This window comes from Saccostrea cucullata, unplaced genomic scaffold (assembly GCF_032062105.1).
Source record: "Saccostrea cucullata isolate Sc308-1 unplaced genomic scaffold, CSIRO_AGI_Scuc_v1 ctg333, whole genome shotgun sequence".
Taxonomy (NCBI): Eukaryota; Metazoa; Mollusca; class Bivalvia; order Ostreida; family Ostreidae; genus Saccostrea; species Saccostrea cuccullata.
Window position 1 is genome coordinate 52,803 of NW_026930396.1, and position 25,699 is coordinate 78,501.

The 25,699-nt window shown below is 33.3% G+C and overlaps 1 protein-coding gene across 3 annotated transcripts; it reads right to left on the minus strand.

Annotated features, from left to right (window-relative positions):
• Positions 1 to 2,786: 2,786 nt before the first annotated feature.
• On the minus strand, positions 2,787 to 25,586 carry LOC134228419 (uncharacterized). Of its 3 annotated transcripts, XM_062710069.1 has the most exons (4): positions 25,521 to 25,542; positions 25,170 to 25,228; positions 3,332 to 5,453; positions 2,787 to 3,071 (listed from the first exon to the last, which is right to left on the minus strand). In XM_062710069.1, the coding sequence occupies exons 3-4, from the start codon at positions 5,400 to 5,402 to the stop codon at positions 3,001 to 3,003; spliced, it is 2,142 nt and encodes a 713-aa protein (XP_062566053.1). In that variant the 5' UTR covers positions 5,403 to 5,453; positions 25,170 to 25,228; positions 25,521 to 25,542; the 3' UTR covers positions 2,787 to 3,000. The 3 variants fall into 3 exon arrangements, with proteins under 3 accessions (XP_062566053.1, XP_062566056.1, XP_062566055.1); XM_062710072.1 differs by lacking the exon at positions 25,170 to 25,228 and having other exon boundaries at positions 25,521 to 25,586; XM_062710071.1 differs by lacking the exons at positions 25,170 to 25,228; positions 25,521 to 25,542 and adding an exon at positions 24,564 to 24,700.
• Positions 25,587 to 25,699: the final 113 nt, after the last annotated feature.

A 25,699-nucleotide genomic window follows, 5' to 3' on the forward strand; every position in this document is an offset into this window, starting at 1 on the left:
ATATTGTTATGATATTGTACTTTAGCAATTATCTTTTGAAGGGAAGGAAAAATGATTGTTTGTCGGAATAAATTCCTCATTGTTGTTTGTTTATACGAGCTTTATTTGAGAACACAGTTTGCCAAAGATTGTTCTGTGATATAATATTAAAATATGTTATGTATTGTTCTACTCTACTCATTATTTCCATGAATGTTAGAATTGTTCTTTTACAGGATTTAATATGTACTTTATTATATATTGTAAATTATTTTGCAATGAGATTGTCATTCACAAGGTTTGAGTTCACTGAAACTGTCTCTGCTATTTCTATATATATCATATATACATGTACATGTTACTTACTTAGTTAAAATTGTCTCTTCCTTATATATCAAAGGTAGATATTTAATTGTTCTCCATTTCACATACAATTTCATAAGTTGCTAATGCATGTACGTGTATATTTTCAAGGGTTACTTTGGAGGACAAAGCCCTCACAATTTTCATATTTTCTATACTAGGATTATATTGAAGCAAGTAATAGAATTTTCACAATGGCAAGAAGTTGTATTATTGTATTGTTATTGTGTTGATCAAATGTTGAAGGTAAACATATTACACTCGTGCAATAATGAATGTTGTTATCTAATTAAAATAAAGTTACTTTCTTTTATGGAAAGAATGAAGAATTATGATGGAGATTAAAAGTGTTATAGAACTATGTAACTGGATATTTTTATTGGGATTCTATAGCTTTTGCAGTATTGCTGTGTTTAACAGCTGGTATCTCTCAATTTATGAAAACATGCCTTGTGAATCAGGAGACTAGTTCCTGGATAAATTGTGCTAGTGAGTACATTTCCTTATTGAATGTTAAAGGACAGGATAGGGTAAAGCCCGTTTTTGGCCCATGATTTTTTTGTGTCTTTCAGATTGATGCAACAGTTTATACATAAAAACCTGTTATCATCCCTGACACAAAATGAGTTGGTTTTAAGTTTTGGAATACACAGAGGTCAGAAAATAGGTCAATTTTCGAATTTTATCATTTTTATGCAATTTTTCATCAATTTTACAGCGCATTCTGTTAATGAAAACTTAGAGCACAAGCTTGCCTATCTACCAAATTTATATATTTTATCAACTAGTATCAGATGGTTTATGTGTAAAAATCTCAGATAGGCAATCTTGTGCTCTATGTTTTCCGAAGAGAAAAGTATCTGAAATATGATAAAATTCTACCAGAATGGAGGAAATTCGATAAATGTCCTACTTCTGCACCCTCTAGTGACTTCCATGTAAGCTTTAATCTTAATTAGTGCTGGTTTTAAAGCAAGCATCATTTTAAGTTCTTAACTACAAACTATCACATTTTTACCAGTCTTTACATCAAATAAGGGGCCAGATTTGGCCGTTATCCTACCTTGCCCTTTGATGAATTTCGTAGGTTCTGTCCTCACATTTTTGGTCAATATAAGACTCATTTCTTGGGGAGGGGTGCTGTTTATCTCGGGCATACCCAAGGAAACGTTTGGTTCCTTCAATAATAAGGGTTTTAACAAAGTAACGTAGAGCATGTTCTTATCTATCAAATCAACTGAGAGACATAAAACAAATATGCATGTGATAGGGATGTAAGGGAAGTCGACGATTGAAAAGTTAAAGTCATAACTTTTGTCATAAAGCTTTGTTGTTAGGTAACAATAACCGCCTTTTTCTTCAGTACAGCCAACAGACCCCCTGCCTTCTAGCCCCCCCCCCCCCCCCCCCCCCTTCCCGTTACGAAATTTCTGGATCCGCCACTGAATAAGATTTAGGAAATAGGAGAACAAGGGGTACAGGAAGCCAACAGTTTCAGATATATTAAAAGATACCTTATTCAAATTGTAAATTTAGAGTAAAATTCACATTATTGAAATCATGGTAAATAAAGCTTTTTCTGAGGAAAAATTTTCTCGGAAAAAATTATTCTTTCTTTATAAAATAATGTGAGATTCGAACCCTAGAAAAGAAGATCCAGAGTATCATTTTCCTTGAAGACAAGTCCTGAACAATAGTGGCATTTGAATCATGTTTTTCATATGACTCTTGACTAAATGGATATTTTTTCTCCGAAAGATGCGAATATTGTGTCACAAAACTATATAATAAAAGTGTATTTTTGAGCAAAGACCTACATCAAAGTCTACGTTTTAAGGTAAAATGGGTCTTTGTTCCATGCTACTCAAAATGTGTATTTTGCACATATTTCAAAACAAAAAATAATTTAAAAAAATGGAGACCCATTTTTATGTAAATAAAAAAAACTTGACTACGAGAAGATGATCATTTTCCTCTTTAGATTGAGTATGCTATTTCACAGACAAACAATATCAATCTTTGTGAGATTTTTGTATACGAGACATTGTTGATGAGAAAACTTTGAAGTTTGTTAGGTTTTTGCATATTGACGAGATTCAGAATGCTTCGGAGTTGGTTGATTTTTATCCTTTTACGACGCACTATAAGCATTTTATTCAGAATGTTCGCCTATCTTTACAGTCTTTATTGTAAACATGATTTTACCTTTGCTTGAAATATACCATCGTCGGAAACCCACGGGTGATCTCGTCTATACTTATCAAGTATAAGTAAAGACGAGATCACCCGTGGGTTTCCGACGATGGAAATATACGTACATAATTAGGATAAGAAACCCCGTTTTTAATTAATATTATTTTTTATTGAAAATATTCGTCAAAACTCTACAAAAATATATTCAACATTGAAAGAATATATTTTTATAGTAGATAAATTTTTAAAAGAAAATTTTAATTGTCCATATCTACAAAATATTCAACAATGAAAACTATAATTATATAGCAAATAATGAAATTGAAACTTTTTAAAAAAATATTCTTCAAAAATAAAAACCCATAATCATACGACATAAAACTATTGAGTAATCAAAAACAAATATATTATTTGACATACATGTAGTTTTTTAAAAAGGTTTAAGATCAGACACTTGTTTAATTTTTATCCGCTGGTCTGGATCAGCATCTTGCACCAAAAACCACCAAGCATAGCAAACAACAGGAACAGTTCATCTGAAAAATAAACAGCGAATTTACTGCTTTGTCATTCTCCATATGATAATCCACCATCAACGCCCCCGAATAGTACACCTATTATTGTTCTTCGAAAATAAATAAGCTATAGAGCAACGAAAGAAAATAAAACAAAATTGAAAGATTATAACTTGCACCATCTTCTAACAAACTCTGTGGATATTACTTAGTATTAATAATTCTTTTTCGAACTTTTGCCCAATAAGATAATTGTCAAATACTAAAATAATTATATTTACTTATCAAATAGCGTGATCCGTTGGATGTATTTCCATTTTGACTGTAGTCCCCACACTTTTGGAACCCAACGGGAGCTTGAGGATACCTGGAAGGCGACTCGAGTAGAACCATTCCCATGCCATTGGTGTTATGAAGATCAATGTGACAGTGGAAGAACCAGGCGCCAGGGTTATTCGCTTTAAATCGAATAACCACGTATCCACCTGTCGGAATTATTATTGTGTCCTTCTCTGGGGGATAGCTGGTTTTAGAGCCAGGGATGTAAGTGTTCCATGTTTCATTTCGCCATTTAGCAGAATTGCAATAATTAGTTGTGTTAGATCTCTGGCATTCGATGTCATCTGTTTCAGATATAAATTTGGCCGTATTTTCATTGTATTCACCAAATCCCATTTTATAGACAAAGAAATAATGACCATGAAGATGAACTGGATGGGACCATCCGCGCCCACTGCCAATGTTTGTAAGAACAAATTGATACACTTTTCCAAATTCAAGATTCACGGAATATGTGCAGGTACAAATAGAATCAAATCGACAAAGTGAGGTATCGCAGACAGTTCGCAGATTATTACTTGGCTCTGTGAGTATTGGTGCCAGAGGAGATACAAACGCATGTCCATTAACTGATCCGGGGGTATTTCCCGGCTCGCCAGGAAAAGCAAAGTTGAAAAACAATGTCTCCGAAACAGTAGCTACTTCGTCATTAGTCGAGTTTGGTTCATTACTGTTTGCTTCATCATAACTGAGGCATTGTCTGTTTTGATTGGATGGGTAGTATTTGTAGGGACAATTGAATGTTATACACGGTTTCTTACTGGTGCAGTAACCTTGATTACTTGCTCTTGACGTAATATAGGAAGTTGATGAGCCTTCGTATTGAATAATTGCTTCTGCAGCATGATATTCAAAAATGTTGTTAGGTATTACTTCGATGCTCTCTGCCACCAAAAGATATGACTTTACGGCCTTTCCTGTGTACAGGAAAAAATCATATCTCTCCCCAGGATGGATAATGAATGATTCAACAACGATTGGTTGACTTTCTTTCCCAGTTCCTCTGACAATTTCAAAACCGTCAGATGCTACCACTGTAAGTTCTGGATGATCTTGAACAAAAACACGGAAAGGATAAAGGGTAGCAGCACTTATTACACGGAATCTGTACATTTGCAGTGGATTGACCTTGAAGACTTCAAGCGGGGCACCATTATGTTGCAGGCTATTGCTATTTTGTGCTCGTGACCAGAACCTCCCTTTACCATTAATGAGTCCAGAATGAAAATGAAATCGACTGAAATTAGCACCGTCTACCGACTGAGTGGGACTTACTAATGTTGGTGTCATACCATTAAACTTGTACACGCCATTAAGCATGCGCTGGTATAATGTTTCCGGTTCATCATTGTGGTTCCAGTCCTGTATGAGAACCGTGAAGCCAATTTGTGGTTGAGGATAAAATTTGTGTCTGGGATAAATAATCAATGCTCCATATAATCCCATACTACGCTGATCTCCAATATGAGCATGGTAGAAACTGCTCCCGTGAGGACTGGCTTTGAAATTATAAGTAAACGTTTGTCCTGGCAAAATTGGACATTGACTTATGAAGGCAACGCCATCTGAATGCGGAGTGCCTCGTTGATGCATACCATGCCAGTGTACAGTTGTTGTATCAGTGTGCATTAGATTTCTTACATGAATTATCATTGTTTGACCTTCAAACGCTTCTATGGTTGGTCCTGGAAACCTATCGTTAATAGCGATGACAAGCCGGGACTGATAGCCATCTGTCGTAATAACGTCATCAACGACTGAATCAGGGAGATACGAACTTTCATTATATCTCCGAATCCTGCCACTGGAAGGCACAACCATTATAGGATTTTTCAATGTCATCATAGTCAGTCGGTGTTCTATTGTTAGGGAACACTCGCAAACAGGATCAGTTTCTCTGCAGGTGGTTACCTTGCATGTTGGACCGTCTTCTGGACTTTTCCAGTATCCGTGAACCACGATATCAAGGAATAAGCACAAAGAAACACTCAGAAGGGAATGATGATGATTCATGGCTTACTCCTTGGATTGCTCGGAAAATTCCGTGTAGAAGGTAAATTTGATCTATGAATAAATAAATTATTATTATTATTAAAGATCTTGCATATAGACTTTCTCAATTTGTTATTTTATGACTTCTCTCATTAAGAACTGTAAATAAAACAAACGATAGAGGTTCGTCCAAGAAAAATTTAATTCGGATTAGGAGAAATCAATCTCTTTGGGAAGTCTTTTCATAAATGTTACTCTGTCAAACACTGGTATTCGCCCCTGGGAAGAATAAAACTTCACTTTCAATTATTTTAAGATCTGAGAAAGTATGATGCCTCGCAGCAATAAGCTATCCCCTGATGAAAGATCACTCTCAGAAACACCTTTATTAGAATTAAAGATTATAAAGTGGTGTGTTTTATTATTTCTATTCATAGCATTCAATTTCCAAAAACATTTTCAAAATGAAAATTATGATAGCAATATCACTGGACAAATTTGAACACCAAGATCTGAGTGTCTTCTAAGATGTCTATGGAAATGTGAAATCATTTATGTTGAAGAATCCACTCCGTTGGAGATTTTTAAATATAAAATAATACATTAATACATAAAATATTTTAATTCTTAAATATAGGAAAAGTGCGTATTCTGATAGATTTCTTCTGTTTTAATATAAAATAGCATTTTTTAACATAAATAATAAGTACATAAAATATTTGAAGATAACAAACTGTATTCGAGCTCAAAAGTCCATCAAACAATTCAAATCGGGGAAAAGCAAATTCGGATCTCGAAAACATCTGACGTGGGATCAGGTGATATGAGGGAGTGAGCATCCCCTGCCGACCAGTCACATCCGCTGTATGCTCCTTGTTATGAACGGCAAATAACTAAAAAAAAAATCCGTCGACAATTCTGTGTAATGAATGGCCTAAGAATTAATAAATGAAAACTTCAGTCAGCATTTGACCTAATGATAGATATTATTTGCTAACAAGGTCAGGGGGCTTTGAACGCGACTTGTGATATTCTTGTTTTTCAGTAGCATACTTTGTTTTAGAAATTTTTCATACGTAGAGCATGTATTCGCGTATCGAATCAACCCCATATGTGTGTAATGAAGGTATATTGATGCATAACAAAGGGAAGTTGACGATTGAAAAGTTAAAGTCATCAGCTCAACACAAATCCTGGTTGTTAGATTACCATTAAAGTCTTTTGATAGATAATTATCCAAATATGAAACAGATGTGTCAGACTCTCTGGTATCTTTTATTTCAAGCTCATTGGGATATTTCATATCTACATAAGAACAGAAATAACCAATGAAATAACTGACTGGAATACATATGAATACGATAGGACCATCTTTAAGAAAAAAGCAACAGAAAATGATTTCTTTTTTTCACGTAAAAGATTTTGAACAAATCCTGCTTTATATTAATACAAATAAGGTCTGATACATGTAATAACGGTGCGCAATTGGCACAAATTGGAATTTCAACAGAATATTGGAAGACCTTTTCTCCAAAAAATAACCACATATAGATACTAGTAATATCAGTCAGAAACTGAAGCATCTGTACATATGTTTGAAATATATAATGGAGTGAGGCATCAGCATTTGCTTAATCAATCTATAATTCAGACTTTTCCATTCTATTTATGAGTCAGAATTTTGGAAAAAAAATTACTATCCCACAATTAGCCCTATTTATTCCTTAAACAATGCGGATTCAGCCTTCCAACGGCAAGTGGGTAACATCTCAGTAAGAGTGAAACATTCTCGAAGTGACGTAGAACAAACAACAGCCAAAAGAACGAATCGAGAACAGGCCATTCAAATATGAACCACCGGACATACTAAAGCTAAAAAATAAAAAAAAAGACATCCACCATAAGACCTATGTATCCATCTAGAAGAAGATACATAGTGTAGACAAATTTTGTACAAAGAAAAAAGTCTTAACTATTTGTATGAAAAAAAGTCAGCCAAAATTTGTGACTCCGCAAGGGGTTGATTCAGACGGGTTCTATCCCATACCGAAAGGAGCAGACTGTCCCTCAGCATGTCCTCCAACGATAAGGTGGCGTCTCAATATTCTTGGGTGAGAAATTGCGAAGAGAAATAAACAAAAAAAAACCCAGACAAAAATAAGTCAATAGAAGCTGGTAAAATGATGGTAGGCCTAACCAAAGAATTTTGTTGTCTCAAAGAAATCACGTAGCACCATTCGTTCAAAAATTACAGCAAAGATTAAAGCTTCTGCAGACCAACATATGAGCAAACCAAAAATTATATGCCCCTGAATCTCCGAGAACCTGGGCATATAAAAACTAGAATTTTTTAATCTACATTTTGATTTACGTCTGTTTTCAGATTATACGGTTTTAGAGCCTTGTCATGAAAACCTCAGACTACATATAGATATTGTCAATCAGAAAATCCACATCTTCTACTGTCTACTTCAGATTACCTGGCGCAAAGAAAGAAAATCTCAAAAAGAAATTTTAAATGACTTTTCATAAGATGATTGACTGTGAAGATGAACAATAATACTTTTGCTCAAAAGTTCAATTAAACAATATGTTTTGTTAGCGCTTAAAAAACCATCAGAGGGGAATCAGGTGCCGGTGTAACGACGAAAAGTGACCCCCGTAGAATATTGACCTGGGGGTCATTTTTCTACGTAGAAAAATGACCCCCGGTCAATATTCTACGACAAGTAGGGTCATTTTTCGACTGTAGAAAAACATTCCAGACCAGTAATTCTACGACTTCACACACGTTGAAAAATGACCCCCATAGAAATTTGACCCCCTACTTTTTTTTATACTATAATACCTAATATCTGTGTCTCCTGCTATTTTTTCCTACTTTCAAATGCAATTAGGGGGAATTTTTTATGAACTAAAATCCTTTCCAACATATATTTGATTGCATATCTTAATAGTACATGTAGCATCACAATCAATGTATCTGGTATGGATTTATTTTGGCTAGCAGAATCCCAATGAAAAATTTCAAGAGTACTGTGCAGCAATATATTCAAGAAGTAGTGTGAATCAGATGTGGATACTCAAAAATTTGAAATCTTAAGATTTTTCCAAAATCAACAGCTGAAAAACTTAAGACTTTTCAAGTTTACACACAACCATTCCCCACCACAAATTAAAGTTCAAGCTTATTGATATCATTAACAGCTGCTTTTTCAATAAAAATTAAACTCGAAAGTTTACTTACCTGGTCATTAGTCATTTGCAAAATTATTTCGTTAAAACACATTCTGATTGCACACACTAGTACTCTGAAGTTGACATCAAAGATGCTTGATTTTCTGATTGACAATATCTACGTGGTTTTTTTTTTGAGACCAGGTCTTCCAACAATCCATTGGAATTCCCATGGGTGCCAATTGCGCTCCGTATCAGCAGACCTAATTTTGTATTCATTTGTAGCAAAAATTGTGCAAAATCTTATGCATGGAAAGAAGAAAAGACTTGCTGTGGCCTTCAAATCGACATTTAGATATATCGACGAAGTATTGTCAATAAACGGTGGTTATTTACATTCCTACGTCGATAAGATATATATCCTGGTATGCTAGAGATAAAATATACCAAAGATTCTGTTTCATACTTTGATATTTTACTCGAAAAAAGACGTTAATTGTAATCTAACAACCAAGCTATATGATAAACGTGATGACTTGAACTTTTCTATCGTCAACTTCCCTTACATATGCAGCAATATACCTTCATCACCTGCATACTGAGTATTTATATCTCAGTTTTTTCGATACACAAGAACATGCTCTACGTATTAACAATTTCTAAAACGAGGTAAATTATTGACAAGCAAGTTGATGAAACAAGAATATCAGTAGTCTCGTTTAAAGTCATTACTTAGTAAGATCTATGGCTGATACAATGATCTTGTCAGCAAATATAATTTATCATTGAGTCAAATGCTGACTGACGTTTTTCATACTAATTATTAGTCCATTATTTATACACTGAATTGACGACGGATTTTTTTTTATTATTTCCCGATCATGACAAGGAGCACAATGCGGGTGTGAACGGTCAGTAGGGGAGGCTCACTCCTCCATTGTACCTGATCCTACCTCTGATGTTTCGGAGGTCCGTGTTTGCTCTGCTCCTCTTTTGTATTGTGTAATGGACTTTGATATTGAATACTGGTCGTGATCTCCATATCCCTTCTTTATTGAGAAGCATACATTTATGATTATATTTTTTGTGATTTTTTTTTTTATCATTCAAAGGTTTTGTTCCGAAAAGGGCATAATATGTTTCTGATAACCATAAACTTTTTACAAATCAAAAAGCATTGCATAGAAGCCAGAAAAGAAACGTAATTTAACGATATAAATTCAACTCCCTTAGCTTTTACCTTTCAACTTAGATATACATCTGTATGCGTTCTGCTTTAAAATACATACTTTTTAACTACCTTATATAAGGCACTATACTTTTTCCTGTATAAAGGGAAAACGGGAAATACCATACATATGGCACGCCAAATTCACAAAAATGAGCAAAACATAGTTTCACAGTCGATAAACTAAGTTTTTCGGTTGTAAACTATAGTTTACGGACTGTAAACTATAGTTAACAACGTTAATCTATATTTTACGTTTGTAAACCATAGTTAACGCGATAATCTATGTTTCACAACCGTAAACTATACTTAACACCAAAAACAATCATTTGCGATCGCAAAACATAGATTATCTGATAAATACAGTTTCACGATTTGTAAACTTTACTATGGTTTACAACTCTTAACTATAGTTAACGATTGTAAATTTTAGTATACAGACGTGTATCTATGTTTATCAACAAAATCTATAGTTAACGTTTTATAACAGACAGATAGATTTAGATTAGCATTCGTAAACTATATTTAACAACCGTTAAATATAGTTTTACAGATGAAAAATATACTTAACGAATCGTTACTTATAGTTTACGGTTTGTAAAACATAGTTTACAGTCGAAAAACCTAGTTTATCAATTGTGAAACTAGGTTTAGCTCATTTTTGTGAATTTGGCGTGCCGTACATACACATCGAGAACGTTCTTATAATGATATTTATTTTTAAAAATCCTCTAAAACTAGCAAAAATTTACATCTGAGTGAATAATAGTTCAACGTTCAGAGATATCTATAAATTCAAAAAATACCTTTCCTTTTCAACACTTTTTAGCCCACAGACACCTCTCAAATGGTTGCAACAGTGTAACATAGCCTTTCTTCTGAGATTTTATAGACTCTAACTTAGCATATAAGTAACTTCGATATCTAAAGCATGTAAAGTCCTGGCACAAACCGTCCAAAAGTTACTGGAATATTTGTGTAAAAGTGTGTCAAATTCCAAGGTCATGGTCAAAAGGTCAAAATTGGTTGTACATAAAAAAGGTCCTGTCACAAAAATACAACTGAAATATGAAAGTTATTGTCCCATCTAGTCTAAAGTTATGGGCAAGGTTCAAGTACAAATAAACAAACAGACAGACGGACGGGCAGGTAAAAAAAACTATATACCCCGTATGGTATGTAAACCGTATGATATGTAAAGTAACAACTTTTTCATAATCCAACATTTGTTGTTGTTTTTTTTTCTATTGGTAAAATACTCTTAAAATCATCACATATAAATACATGTAGAACGGGGAAAGCAATACTACATGTGCCAATTTTTGGATAAACGAGCACCACTTTTTCAGTTTAATCATGTTTAATCATGTTCTATGTTTCAACCCCCATTTTGCTATGGTTTTGTTGACACTAGCAAACGACAAGACATTTTACAGGTTTTGAGCTAACCACTTTTATTTCCTTTGTATCATAGGTCAGAGGCAATCTTAATTTCGTACTTATTTTTACAAATTAATTCATCCCTATTTTTTATGAGAAGCTTGAAACTTCAATCATAGAAAACGAATTTTTGTTTTTAAGATCTAATTTTATAAGCTAGCGCCATTTTTCGCGCCAGTTTTAATAGTCTTGTCACATGATCCCTTACACAATAACGAAGTCATGGGGCTACAGTTTTAAAAGTATAGGGATCAAAAACGTTAAACTTTTGAAAAATAAAACTTAATTTTGGGTTTTGCAAATTTATTTATTCAGGGTAAAATCAAAGAGATTTATAATTAATTAATTATGGAAAGTTTTTAAACTTTTTTTTTCAGACACCAGCGAGAAAATGACCTTTTTTAAAGATTAAATTGACAACTGTGGAAACTTACTGCATAAAATGTAATAAACGATTCTCTGAATGTGCGTATCTTTGCTCTAATAGCCTTAGAACATTTTAATAGATATTGTTTTTCTTTAATGGGATAAAACGGTTTGTATTATTAATGTTAGGTATTGTATAGCTTTGATTTCGTTATGTAAGCTTAAAAGCTTTCAGAAATTAACACTTCAAAGCATAAGGCAGCTTAAAATTACCCGTATTCATTCGCATAACAAGAATATTCCTACAAAAACGAGTGTTTTTGCATCTGAAAATGACAAGGGGTCATTATTCTACGGGATCATTTTTCTACAATGCACACGGAGAAAAACGACCCCAAGGCCATAATTTCTACGGAAAAGTGGGTCATTTTTCTACGTAGAATATTGACCAGGGGGTCAAATTTCTACTTATAAAAATGACCCCCGGTCAATATTCTACGGGGGTCATTTTTCGTCGTTACACCGGCGGTAGTAGATTTTATTCCGGAATGTCTTTTTCGATTGATTGATTGATTGTTTGCTTGTTTAACGTTAATTCGCGAATATTTCACTAATATTGAGATGCCATCACTTCCCTGAGAGGGCTGAAAAAGTATATCTGTACTCGACACCTAAAGCCTTTGACATTGAGGAATCTTTTTATGCAAACGCCTACTGCGACATGGGACCTTGGATTACACAATCTCATCTACAACGGATCAGTTTTCTTGTCCTGCATGAATTCGAATCTTCGACTTGAGGATTACTCCCTATCCTGGATTCCTTTTGTTTGGAATTCTGTACAGGTAAGATAATTCAAATTGAGGTTGTTGAGAGTGTTAAAACTACAATTAAATATTCAAAACTGACATAGTTTTGAAAATTGTTTTTCCTTCAAAATATTTGAAGGGCACGGTAACGAGGAATACCAACCTATTGTTCCTATTTTGTAAGCACGAAGTAGTTTGTAAACACGATGTAATGATCTCATACATGCAGTCATGAGAAAATGCCTTAAACAATTTTGAATTACAAGTTAAGCATGCAGGTTTTCTGCGTTTTATTATGGAGAGGAACACTTTAAAATGTTTAAAGTTCTAAATCTGTTGGGAGTTTTATTGCAACCAGATTTGTTCATTGACCGTAGGAAAGACATTTTTTGTTCTGTTTTGTGTTATTTGGCTATTTGAGGTCCGTGATGAGTTTGATTTATTCAGAGTTGAGATTGTTTTTCATTGTGCTTAGAAATGTCTTTTAAAAAGCAGCCTTCAATTTTGCCTCTCAAAAAAGTTAACCTAGCAGATATCAAACGTATGTTATTGTTTATGATTACACAGAACATGTGTATTTTTTTAATTAGTTTTTTTAACTTTATTTTTATAACTTTTTTTGGACAAGGTATAATAAAATGAATCTAGTACCCCATTCATACGACAGGATTTGCATACCTCAGTATATTTTACACATGAGTAAATTTACTCACATGTGCAATTTTTGTCGTATGAACTGATATACTCATATGTAAATTCTGCACAGCTGAGTAAATTTACACCTGGTCAGGACTAGGTGCAAATTAACTTTTGCATACACTTTGTAGCAAATTATTAGTTCATGTGTGTAAATTGTGTCGTATGAACACGCAGCAAAATTACTTATGTATGTATTTTGTTTTGTTTATTGCATAAATATCCATTTTAAGTGTTGTTTCGGTTGTGTATGCATTGGCGTGTAAAATATCAGTCCGTAAACATGGTGGCTAGATTGATTGATTGATTGTTTATTGTTTACCGTCCCTCTCGAGAATTTTTCCCTCATCACTAACCGGTGGATAGCTGCAAATTTTGTCCTATACTCGGCAATCAGAGCCATTGAGCAGGGAGGGATCTTTTTCATGCTGGCCAGCAACTACTGCAACACGGAACCTCGGTTTATATACGGTCTCATCGGAAGGATCGGTCTCCACATCCAACAATGGGATTCGAACCCGCGACGTAAGGAGCAACTCCTTACTTCGCGACTCTATAGCAGACGCTCAAACCACTGCGCCACACGGGCGACTTGGTAGCTAGAAACAAAACTATTAAACAAGGAGCCATTATCCCCTCCGAGATAAATTTTCGAATTTGCAAAAACGAGAGCATCTTGCACCCATTCTGGCAAACCTATGTTTACGAGGGTTGATCCAAAAGTTCGTGGAATTTTTTCATATTTTATTTATTTTTAAGTGGAATTGGTTGAAAATTACAAATTAAAATGTAGACACTTGATGAAAATTTTGAATTGAAAAACAGTTTAAATATCTTTGATAGTAACTCTATCGCAGTTGCCATAGAAATGGTTATTTGGAGATGCAGGGGAGACATTAACGTGTTTATTTTCATTTAATTCTTAATACGTGAAATGAGATTTAAACCGGCCTATGTGGTATATAAAACGAAAATTATGACATTATTACGATTGCTTGATCTTTTATGAACCTTTGTGTGACAGTTTTACTGATTTTACTGGATATTTAGTTTATTAGTTGATTATTTTTTGTTCATCTTTAAATTGTTAGACAACGTCAAATTTCGGTCAAGTCATACGTTTTGTGAAAAATCCGGGATCACTTTATCTAAAACGCGTATATTATTGAAAAAGGCTTGGGAAAAAATACATTTAGTTACTTGTCTTTCGGTGGCATAAGAAATTTAAGAAAACAGAACTGCCATGGACGTTGATTAAATGTGTGGTCGCATTTTTAAGGCTCTGTTTTAAGTGCAGATCCCCCTAAACAAACTACAAGCGTTAATGGACGTTGTCGGCTGCCGTACACAGTTCTTGACATTGCTACTGAAATTGAAACATCATATGGAAAGATGGGTAGTAATTTGAAATATGAGTGAAAAATGAAAATAAGTTGGTGCGAGAGGATACTAAGGCTTTTTTGAGGAAAAAATGGAGAAAAATGGAGAAAAAGACAACATTTTGTAGAATTACGAATTCAAATTGGACATTAGGGCGAGTTGCATCTATAACGTGACGTGACATATCTAACTTGACGTTACGTCGAAGTCTTTCCCGGGTTTCACAACTATCCATATTCAGAAAGCGCTTGTGACCTCATTGGTAATTGGAAAATAGTGAAATTTTCCAATATTGTTGGATTATAACTCTATATTATGAATATGCCTTTTGTTTGCTTTCATCGAATCACGATAAAATTTTAGAAAGAAATTCCACGAACTTTTGGATCAACCCTCGTATGTCTCTAAAAATATAGCTGTGGTCGCAAACAAGTACCCTGTAGGATCAATAAGTAGTGTCCTTTCTATTCAAGTTCTCTTCTTGGGAATGCTCCGGAGCTATGATAGGAACATTCATTCTATCAATCGCTCGGGCCCCATTACCGTTCAGCTCTTGATGACTTTCTTCTACCCTTCTCTGTTTTTAATTCAAGCAAGCTACTCATATATAAGTTAATGTTACAGGAATTTCAATAAAGTAGAAAATAAGCATTCGTAAATAACCTCCTTGGCACCTAATCTCATCATGTCCAGGGGTTTGTGTTAATTTCCTTTTAACATATTTGTATTGTTCAAAGATTTTTGAGATCGATCACATGATTCTACTGGAAAATACATACTTTTTATATAATATTCAAGCAAATATTTTAAAATGGCTTCGCACAATTGATGTACTGTAGATTTCCCAACGGCAAAAATATTTTTAATTGGTCTTTTTTCTGTCGAAGACATCAACTAGTAGATGGCAAGTCACCTTTTTCTTTACACAATCTCTTCTACAAAATTTGGAACGGAAGCCAAAACATTTTCCAACAATAAAGCAATATGAGCTGTATTTTTGAGAAAACTATTTTGCTATTAAAATGTGTTATTATTATTAATTTGTATATAATTTAAACCCTTATAATTAAACCAAAATAACATTTTTAAATTGTTTCAAAAAAAATGCTTATGTACAATCGATTATATTATATAGCATTATATAAGAAATCAATAATGCACAGGACGACAATAATGTCATTTTTCTTCAATTAAAGCTTAAAAAAGTTCTTCCATCGCAAATATGAACAACTGTAGTTTATAAATGTTATATTTTTCTATCATTGAAATAGTTGATTACAAATTTGCAATGAAACTTTCCCATGTCAATCTTGCAGCTCATTTTGATAATTTTAATAAGTTTTCCTTCTTTGTGTGTAAATTCTTATACCATTCTTTCTCCTTAAAGTCATTAATTAAGTTGTACTCAAAAATCAGTTGAACGGACCCCCCCCCCCTAGTTTCTTTGAGGAAGATTTAAAAGTTAGTCTTAAAAGTTAGTCTTATACTCAAACAGTAAGGAAATACCCTTTCTCTATAAAAAAAAAAATAACAATTTTGTCCATCTCCTTAGTTTATATGAAAACGTGAGGATTTACTAACAGGACATAAATCTCGTCTGAACGCATAGCAAATTAACTTTTACTTATGTGTGTAGATTTACTTATATGTAAATTTGCACACATAAGTAAATTTTCGTCGTATGAATGGGGTATAGGACTGATGATAAACGGTATGAGAGAAAATTGCAGCTTATTGTGTGCTATCAAATGAAATTTTCTGTGAAAGACTCTTTTAAATGCATTGATACTAAACCACGTTTAATGTTTATAAATCAGTTAATTAAATCAGTCAAATTTAGGAAAAGTGCGTATTCTGATAGATTTCTTCAGTTTTTATTTAATATACCATTTTTTAAAACATAAAAATAAGTGCATAAAATATTTAAAGATAACAAACAGTATTCGAGCTCAAAAGTCCATCATACAATTCAAATTGGGAGAAAGCAAACTCGGATCTTTAAAACATCTGACATGGGATCAGGTGATACGGAGGAATGAGCATCCTCTGCCGACCAGTTACACCCACCGTATGCACCTTGTCATGATTAGGAAGTACGGAAAAATCCGTCGAGAATTCAGTGCGTAAATAATGGTCTAAGAAATAGTTTGAAAATTCAATATTTAACATTGTAGGTACTTTATACAAAATATACTGAGGCCAGGGAAAAATATTTTGATTAGTTTTTGAGATTTGATAAAGGTCATATTGTTGAAAACCATACCGTAAATCTGGAAATTTTTGCTGTAGATAAATTTTTAGCAAATTTGCGAGATCATATCATTCGCAAAAATATTTTTCTTAAAAATAATTCAACAGTAAGAAAATGTAAACAAAGTAGTGGTCATTCGCAAAATTTTGAAACGTACATTTTGACCCAGATTCGCAAAATAAAATCGAAGTAAAAATTTCCAGATTTACGGTATTTAATTATTTACTTACAAATACTCTACAAAGTGTTGCTGAAAATGAATACATGTATCTTTCTTCACTGTTCATTCATATATTCAGCAGATTTTAATGATACATTGTACATGTACTTCTGTACTGCAACAGTATGTTAGCAACTATTTTATATTTCATGTTGTGAGTTGACCGAATTTAGTTCTAAAATTGTGTAACACAAGTCAAATTAAACTTTTCATGTAGGGGGAGGGCAACATAGTCTAAGGATTTTATGCCCACTTCCATTATATATATTTTACTACTATTCTCTAGAAAAATTGTATAACTATTTTTTCTATACTAATTTAAATTGAAAATTCATTTTTTTGTTGTTGAGAACACTACAATAAAATATGCTCAATGCTAATTACATTTTTCATTAAATGTGATCAAAACCATTCAAAGGTGGTATCCCAAAACAAATGCTATTTTGTATGGTGGTTTAATTCTTAAACGTGAGTTAAACATCTTTTCATTTCATGTTTAGAATAATTATTGAAGATAATTTTTTGTTGTTGCAAAAATACAGTTCATTTTGAGCTTCTAAAATACAGCTTGTTTGTTGAAGAATTAAATCATTCGGTTTCATGAAAAAATATATACATAAACCGCCATGTAATTTTCTAACTATTATTGTAAGTACTTTACTTTTGACATGAATTTGTAACTGGGTATTGGATACATCTGAAAATTTTATTCTGTTAGAAAGAATAAGACTAATAATGTTATTTTGTCTCACGAATTCGGAATTCTTGACAATAACCTTCTGTATTTTTCTTGTATCATTTGAAATGGGATATCAGTAAATCTGTTTTGAGTTTGTTTCATTATCTATAGATAAATATCTATAGATAAAGTCTTAACCAATCATAGATATAAAGACATTACGGCATCTAAATATATGTAAATTTTACATGTAGAACTATAACAAAATAACGAAACCTCAAAGATCAATTTATTTAAATGCAATTTATATGTATAAATGATTTTATACAGACGAATGTACTGATATGTTTTAGATATGTTTTATTTCATGAAATACTAAACTTTTAATAGGCTAGTACATGTAATTTTTCTCTATGGGGCGCCCCTTAACCATGCAGTCTCCTTTGGCGCAATTTGATTGGTTAAAAGGTAGCGTCCCCTTTGTGGCATCAATCTAACAAGAGGTACAGTCTGTATTGTTTCGAAATTCTTAAGTTCTGCTCTGTAATGTGGTAGTGTTTTTTAAGCATAAAAGTGCAAGTCATCAGGTATCATGTACTTTGACTGTATTACCTCCACTTATGTTATTTAAAAAAAGTGGTTGCCATGTATTTTGGTCCATAAAAATACACAGTATTTGTTATTGCAATTCCATCAAACAGTGAGTTTGGCTAAGATGGCAATCAAGAAATTTTTTGTACCATGTAATTTGGTATACATATTGCTTATCTATAAATAATAGATTTTTAAAAAATCATCATGTACTTTGATGTTAAGCATTCAGCAGGATGATTTTCTCGATTAGCTGTGTTCATTGAACACAATATTCATATATATCCTTTACAGCCCACAAAAATTACAGGATCGGACCTAAAAAACAAAAGACAAACGGTGCCAGTACTAGGAGTAGACAACCCAAAAAACAGAAGTGTCAGAGACAAACAATGAATCGGCTTCAGCCTCAATGGTAGAAACACAATTACAGCAGCGGTAACCCGATTGGGACAGCACCGGCTCAGGATGCTGAGGAATTAGCACCATCTCAGGCTACTTCAGATTCAAACAACACTACCAGCAACAGACAGACAGAAAGTGAGACTGCGTCGGTCCAACTCCCAGCAATTCTGTTTGCAAATGGTACTAATAGTATTATGCCAGATGGTACTAATGTTCAGTACAAACCCTTGGGCAGGCCACTGTTTTCAAAGATTAATGGCAAATTGAGAGAAAAAATAAATGCTAATGAATTTGTTGATATGGCTGATCTTCTTGACCCTCCTTCAGATTTAGAGTCCTTCGATTTCCATCTATCTGTTAAAAACAATGGAAGGGTTGGGCTAACTTCGGGAAAAAAGAAAAAGTACCTGACAATAGCATCTTGGACAGATGCATTTAGTATCTTTGCTTCAGTGCTTCGGCAAAATAAGAAAAACAACAGTGACCTGCCTGAGGATTTGGCCATATATATGGATCTAATTCGACCAATTCAGAAAGATTGGGGTGATTGGTATCACTATGTAACATTTCGCAAAGCTAGGCAAGCAGATTCATCTATCTCTTGGCGTCAAGTAGACCAAGTGCTATACAGTAGAGCTTTAATGAAAAAATTGGGGGGCTGAACAGTTACTTCCTCTACATTTCGAAATCAGTCCTTTCAAAAATTCTGTTTTAAATTCAATGAAGGGAAACCCTGTACAACAAACTGCAAGTACCCGCACATATGCGCAAGTTGTTTCAAGCCCCATCCTAAAACCCAATGCTGGAAAGGCAAAAAAGACAGATCAAATTTCATTAGTAAGTCAGCTTCAGCCAAAGGCAGTCAGCCCCAAGCTTATGACAAAAAGTAAACGGTGCCATTTTCTACCCACACCTATTAATGTTGAAAAATTAGGTTATTACTTATCCGGGTATGACCAAGGGAAATTGCAATACTTACTTCAGGGTTTTATTGAAGGTTTCGATCTTGAATATGAAGGAAAAAGAGAATATCAATTTAGTCTAAATCTTAAATCCGCAATAGAAAAGAAAGATGTAGTTACTGATAAGATCTTAAAAAACTGCAAGCAGGTCGCATTGAAGGTTCTTTCTCTGACCTTCCTTTTCAATCTATTAAAATCTCTCCTTTAGGAATGGTACCAAAGAAAACACCTAATTAGTTTAGAATGATCCATCATTTGTCTTTTCCCGATAAAAAAGTTGGTTCCGTTAATGCAGGTATTTCTGATGCAGCTGCATCAGTGCAATATGCAGGGATAAATGATGCCATTTTAGGCGTCAAAGATATTGGTGATACAGCTTTTTGTTGTAAAACTGATATCAGATCAGCTTTTAGGATATTACCGGTTAGGCCAGAAGACTGTGAACTCTTGGGTTTTTATTGGGAGGGTAAATATTACCATTACACGCTGAGTTTGGACTTTCAGTAAGGCGTGGCATTCTCGACGTTACCTAATTAGCTTCTGAAATTTACACAGCTTCCCATCACTGTTGAAATATACATATGATAGAAATGCGGCCGAATGTCAACTGGTGTAGTAAATAGCCAATTAAAAGTTCTCTCACGGCACAGAGGTGGGGCATAAGTCGTCTCATCTTTATCAACAACAATTTTAAGTTCCTGATGTTATTAATTTCGTAACCAATGAGAATCTACTAGTATTCGCTATTACGTAGCGCCGAGAAAGTCACGCCTACTGAAAGTCCAAAGTAAGGGTAAAATCCTCTTATTACTATGACAAATGTATTCCAATGGGATGTAGAACAAGCTACAAAATTTTTGAAGAGTTCAGTACAACTATTGAATGGATTGCTCGCATCTAACTAGGTATCACACATGTAGTTAACATTTTAGACGATTTTCTTTTCATTGAGAAATCAAAACCCTTAGCATTAAACAAAGAGCCATAGCTGCCTTACCGACGACTCGGCCTACTCAAGTATTTAAAAGGAAATCACCTGTTTCTATTTATAGATACATGTACCCTTTCAATGCAAAATCAAACTACATGTATCAGGGACCTTTATACTAGTATATAGGTCCCTGCATGTATGTAATCATTTGTGAACCAGTGTTATATTTTCATAGTTGCAAGTTTGTTGCATGACAGTAATTTTACTTTTCCAATACTTATTCTGAACAAGATTGTTTGAAAATTAAAAAAAAAACAGGCTAGCAGCTATGACTTTGAGTCATTAAAATAGTTTAAGACTGTTTTTCCCCAAGATACTTTCAATGTGTAATGTTTTATTATATATCTCTTTTAAAAATCATTTATACATGTATGTATTATAAAATAAAAAAGAAAACAAAGGAAAATGCACACAGAGAAAAAAAATAAAATCGAAGTTAAATAACAATCACTGTGAGACTCGAACTCACGATCATTATGTCTTCAATCCAGCAATCATACCACTACGCCACAAAGTCTTAGTAATCAAATAGATAAAATTAAGACAGATTGTTGAATTTAGAAATAATTTTAGAAGAAAAATTAAATGCATATTTTCAACATTTTCAATACGAAGACCACCTTTAACCAAAATTATCTAAACGTAATGAAGTGCAGTCATATCCAAATAAAATTATTCAGAAGTTGTTTTTCTGGTTAAGGGTGGTCTTTTCCTACAGTTTGTCATTGTTTAGGGGAGTACCTTAGTATTTACTATATTCTCCATATAAACTGAACGATGTTTTATAACTATTATAAGAGGGAAGTATTAATAATTGAGTATTATTCTTGTGTGAGTTGCTTTAAGGCATGTATAAACTAACATTGTGTGACAAAATTTTGGTTAAATAATGTATTTAAAAAATCACTACTAGAGTAGGCGAAAGTGACTATCAAATGCGCTATGGCTCTTTAAGCAATTTTTGGATATTTGTTAAGATATAGGAATTCCATTAGCAGCAGATAAGACTGTATTTCCCACTCAAGTTATTGAATTTGTAGGTATTACAATTGACGTTAGGCTAAGAGAAACACGATTGCCTACAGACAAGGTTGAAAAATGCCAGCATTTGTTGTCCCAATATTAACACAAGAATAAATGTTCACTGAAAGAAATGCAATCCTTGATAGGGGTACTTAACTTTGCGTGCTCTGTCATTTTGCCGGGCCGAGCTTTTTTAAGGCGGTTTATTAACCTTACAATGCAAGTTTCAGAAAATCAGGAATTTTTAAAAATAAGCAAGGAATGTAAGGACGATATGGCACTTTGGTTGACTTTCTTAAATACTTATAATGGGAAAACTATGTTTTTAGATGAAAAGTTTATTTCTAGCTACGTCTGTATACCGATGCAGCGCAATCAAAAGGTTTTGCAGGCGTTTATTATACTCAGTATTTTTTCGGAAGTTTTCCGGAACGTTGGAGAGATATTAACATCATGACATTAGAATTTTACTCCATTATATTATCTATAGCGATTTGGGGAAAGTCGTGGGCCAATCATTCAATTTTATATTTTACTGACAATGAAGCTTTAGTGGCAGTAATAAATAAGCAGACGAGTTGGGAGGTATATGTAATGCAAATGGTTAGGTTCATGGTGTTACAATGCTTAAAACACAACATAGTTTTCAGAGCTAAGCATATTCCAGGAAAAAAGAATTTTTTAGCAGATAGTCTCTCTCAGTTACAGGTCACAGAATTTCACCGCTTGGCACCATATGCTCAAAAACACCCAACAGACATACCGGAGGAACTGAAACCAGAAAACTTTTGGAAAACATTACAGACCTTACAGTGGCAGCTTTAGAACCTTCCACACAAGCTACATATAGAAGAGCATGGACCGTTTTGAATTCGTTCTGTGCCAGTTACAGCATTAATTTTCAAGTAATATACCAACTAGTATGACTAATATGGCGTTATTTGTATCTTATTTGTTTACACAATCCTTTTCCCCTAAAACAATCTCTACTTATTTATCAGCTATAAGTTATTTGCACAAAATAATGGGACTTTCAGATCCCGTCCAAACATTTTTTATTCAAAAACTTGTTGCAGGAGCATATAGGTTAGGAAATACCTTTGACATCCGATTACCCATTACCCATCAAATTTTGAATCAGATTCTTGATTGTGTTCCCCAGGCACTGTCGGATAAATATGATCAAAAACTGTACAATGATATTTTATGCTAGTAAAATTATTTTAAGTTAAGTTTCATGTATTATACGTTAATTAGTATTTCCCCACTTTGTGCCTCTTTATCTGTAAACCCGTGGGGACCCCCCGGTAATTTTATCCTTTTGAGATAATAGAACTAGCATCATTATATCTACTGCTATTGTAAAGACAAGACGGCCAAACATTTGCTGAAATATTTTTTGGATTACCCACCTCCATCCCCAAACAGACTTTAACTGTACATTAGGCCACCTCAAGCTCATATGTCTCTGTTTTCATTGTAAATAATTCTTTTTATATGTATATTATATTGTTCATCATATCCTATGTATGCCAAATAATGGAATTTTGAGCCAATTCATATGTATAAGGCCCTATTTTGGAGGCCACCTATTTTGCCAAATTATATAATATGTTATGTAATAGTCACATACTGGGAGACTAATTGTTATTGCATAATTGTTTTATAATTTTTCTCAGGAATTGCGTTTTAAGGTTACATTGTCTCCCAGTCTTTTTTATTCAGTTTTATGTATTATATTATATGTTGTCATTTCATAATAAATGACATATTTTTGGAACAAACATGTCTTGCGTTATTTGACAAAAAACAAGCTCAATGTTGTCAGACTGGTGTTTAATTCAAGGAATGAAAGCTGAACTTAAAGGCTAGTTTTCTTTTTGCCTTTTCAGCCTTTGCCCGAATAGGAGAATTAATTTGCTCATCATCAGATACAACTGAAGTTGTTCAGCTGTCGAATGTTAGCTTTACAAAAGAAAGAGGAGTTGTTACTAAAGCTACTGTTTGTTTTAAAATGTATAAACACAATTCAGCAGGTCTTCCAAAATATATCACTTTCTCTCACGGGGATTGCAAACTCGTCGGCCAAACCGGAAGTAGTCGGGAAACGCGTATTTTTGCCGTTTTTGACAAGTTTTTGGGTAATATATGTCTCTGGGAGCTTAAAAATTAATTTTCCGTGCGTCGTCGTCACTTCCGGTCAAACCGGAAGTAGCAAAAAATGACTTATTTTTGCATTAATTAACATAGCTTTAGAGGATTCAAAGCATTTTTGGGCGTTATTTCTTATTTCTTATTTTGTGAAAAATGAAAGCTACTTCCGGTCAAACAGGACGGAAGACCTACTCGTTGCTTTGCAACGAGCTCGGCTCTAGTTTCTAATCACTTTTGCTATTAAGCCTTAGCTGTAAAACCTTCTTAATTGCACTACTGGGTCATGATGTGTATGCTGTGGCCTTGGTGGGGTAGTTGCGACGTACAAATCCTCTCAACTGGTGGGTTCTTAACCCCACCTGCTGCCACTAGTCGATTTTTGTGTAAATACACTTATCCTATAGTTGTTGGATACATGCTTTATAGATATTCATTATGTCATGCAGTTTTGTACATATCGAGCAGATATTGCCTTTCTTGTAAATTTAGTATTATTCTACTTTTTAGATTTCATGTGTGATATGTTTGCTGATTACTTATGTTCCTTTACATTGACAAATCCCTCCTTTCAGATACCGTAACTGCATTTGCAAATTTACATTGTAGCATACATTTTGATATAATGGAACTGTATTCACAATTTTACAATGTTTAATCCATTTTTCTGTAAGGAAACTGTAATTTGCATGTCAACATTTTGAAATCCATTTTGTTATACTGGAACTGTATTTTAAAAAGTTTGTTCAAGTTTATTATTTGATTTGATCAGAATGTTATCATATTTTGATCAATAAACTTTTTTCAACATACATGTGAGTTTGTCTAATTTGATGTGTAGGTAGGGAAAGAGGAGGCATAAATATTATTTCTTGTCAATATCCATTTAAGTGTATATTGTTAAAACAATATTTTTCAATCTCGAAAAGATTTTTGAACTTTTTTTTGCTTTTTTCACTATTTTTTGTTTTTTTTTTGTAGAAATCTGGTCCCTAAGAACATCAAAATTATGATTAAAAAAAAAAAAAAGGGAATACATGTAAGTTAATTTTTTTTCATTTAATAGAACATTCATAAAATGCATAAAAATGTACTGTCTTTGACATGCACAGACTTGTTCTTAATTTTCCTACCAACTGCTGTCATATACACCTGTTATGTAAGGTTTTGAATTTCAAAACAATCCATATTACCCCAGTTTAAATCTGCAGAAAGATCAATATTACCTTGGGTACTAACATGCATTTGTGCAAAACTGTATATCATAAAAACGAAAGTAGAATGATCGAATTGTTCCTTGACAAAATTTATTCTTTTAAAGTATGGCAATTTAACAGAAAACAATGCTTCATCCCTTATCTAAAAATTATAATTGCGTATAAAACTATTGCAATAAAATGTGCTTAATTGATTTCTTACCAATTTCGATGAATTTGAGTAATTACTGCATAAGTCGACCAAACTATTTTGAGCCAAAGCTACACATGTAAATAATGCTTTAAAAAGATAAATGAATATTTATCATGCTTCAGAAAAGTTGATTGTTAGTCAGTATGTAGAGAAAAACCCTAATATTAATCTCCGGTTGAAAATTTACACAATGTTTTTGAAAATTCTTGTCTTAGCAGTTGTCAAGAAAGATAATTAAAAATTGTTATATTCAAATCAAATTATTTATAATTCGGTTTTACACTATTAAATTTCATTTTTTCCAGATACAATTCACATAAATATTAAAAAAATGATTTTTTAAATAAAAAAATAACCAACCTGCTTGCTATGCAGTTACCCTGTCGCGCTCCGTTTAGCAAGCTCTTTGTGTAAGATTACATGCATATTGCTAGTAGTTAATTTCTGTGCCTCGATTCACCTTGTGAACAGAGGAGTGGATCAATCTTAATTATTTCATAACTATTTTATGTGACAAGAAAGTTAAATCTTTTAATATT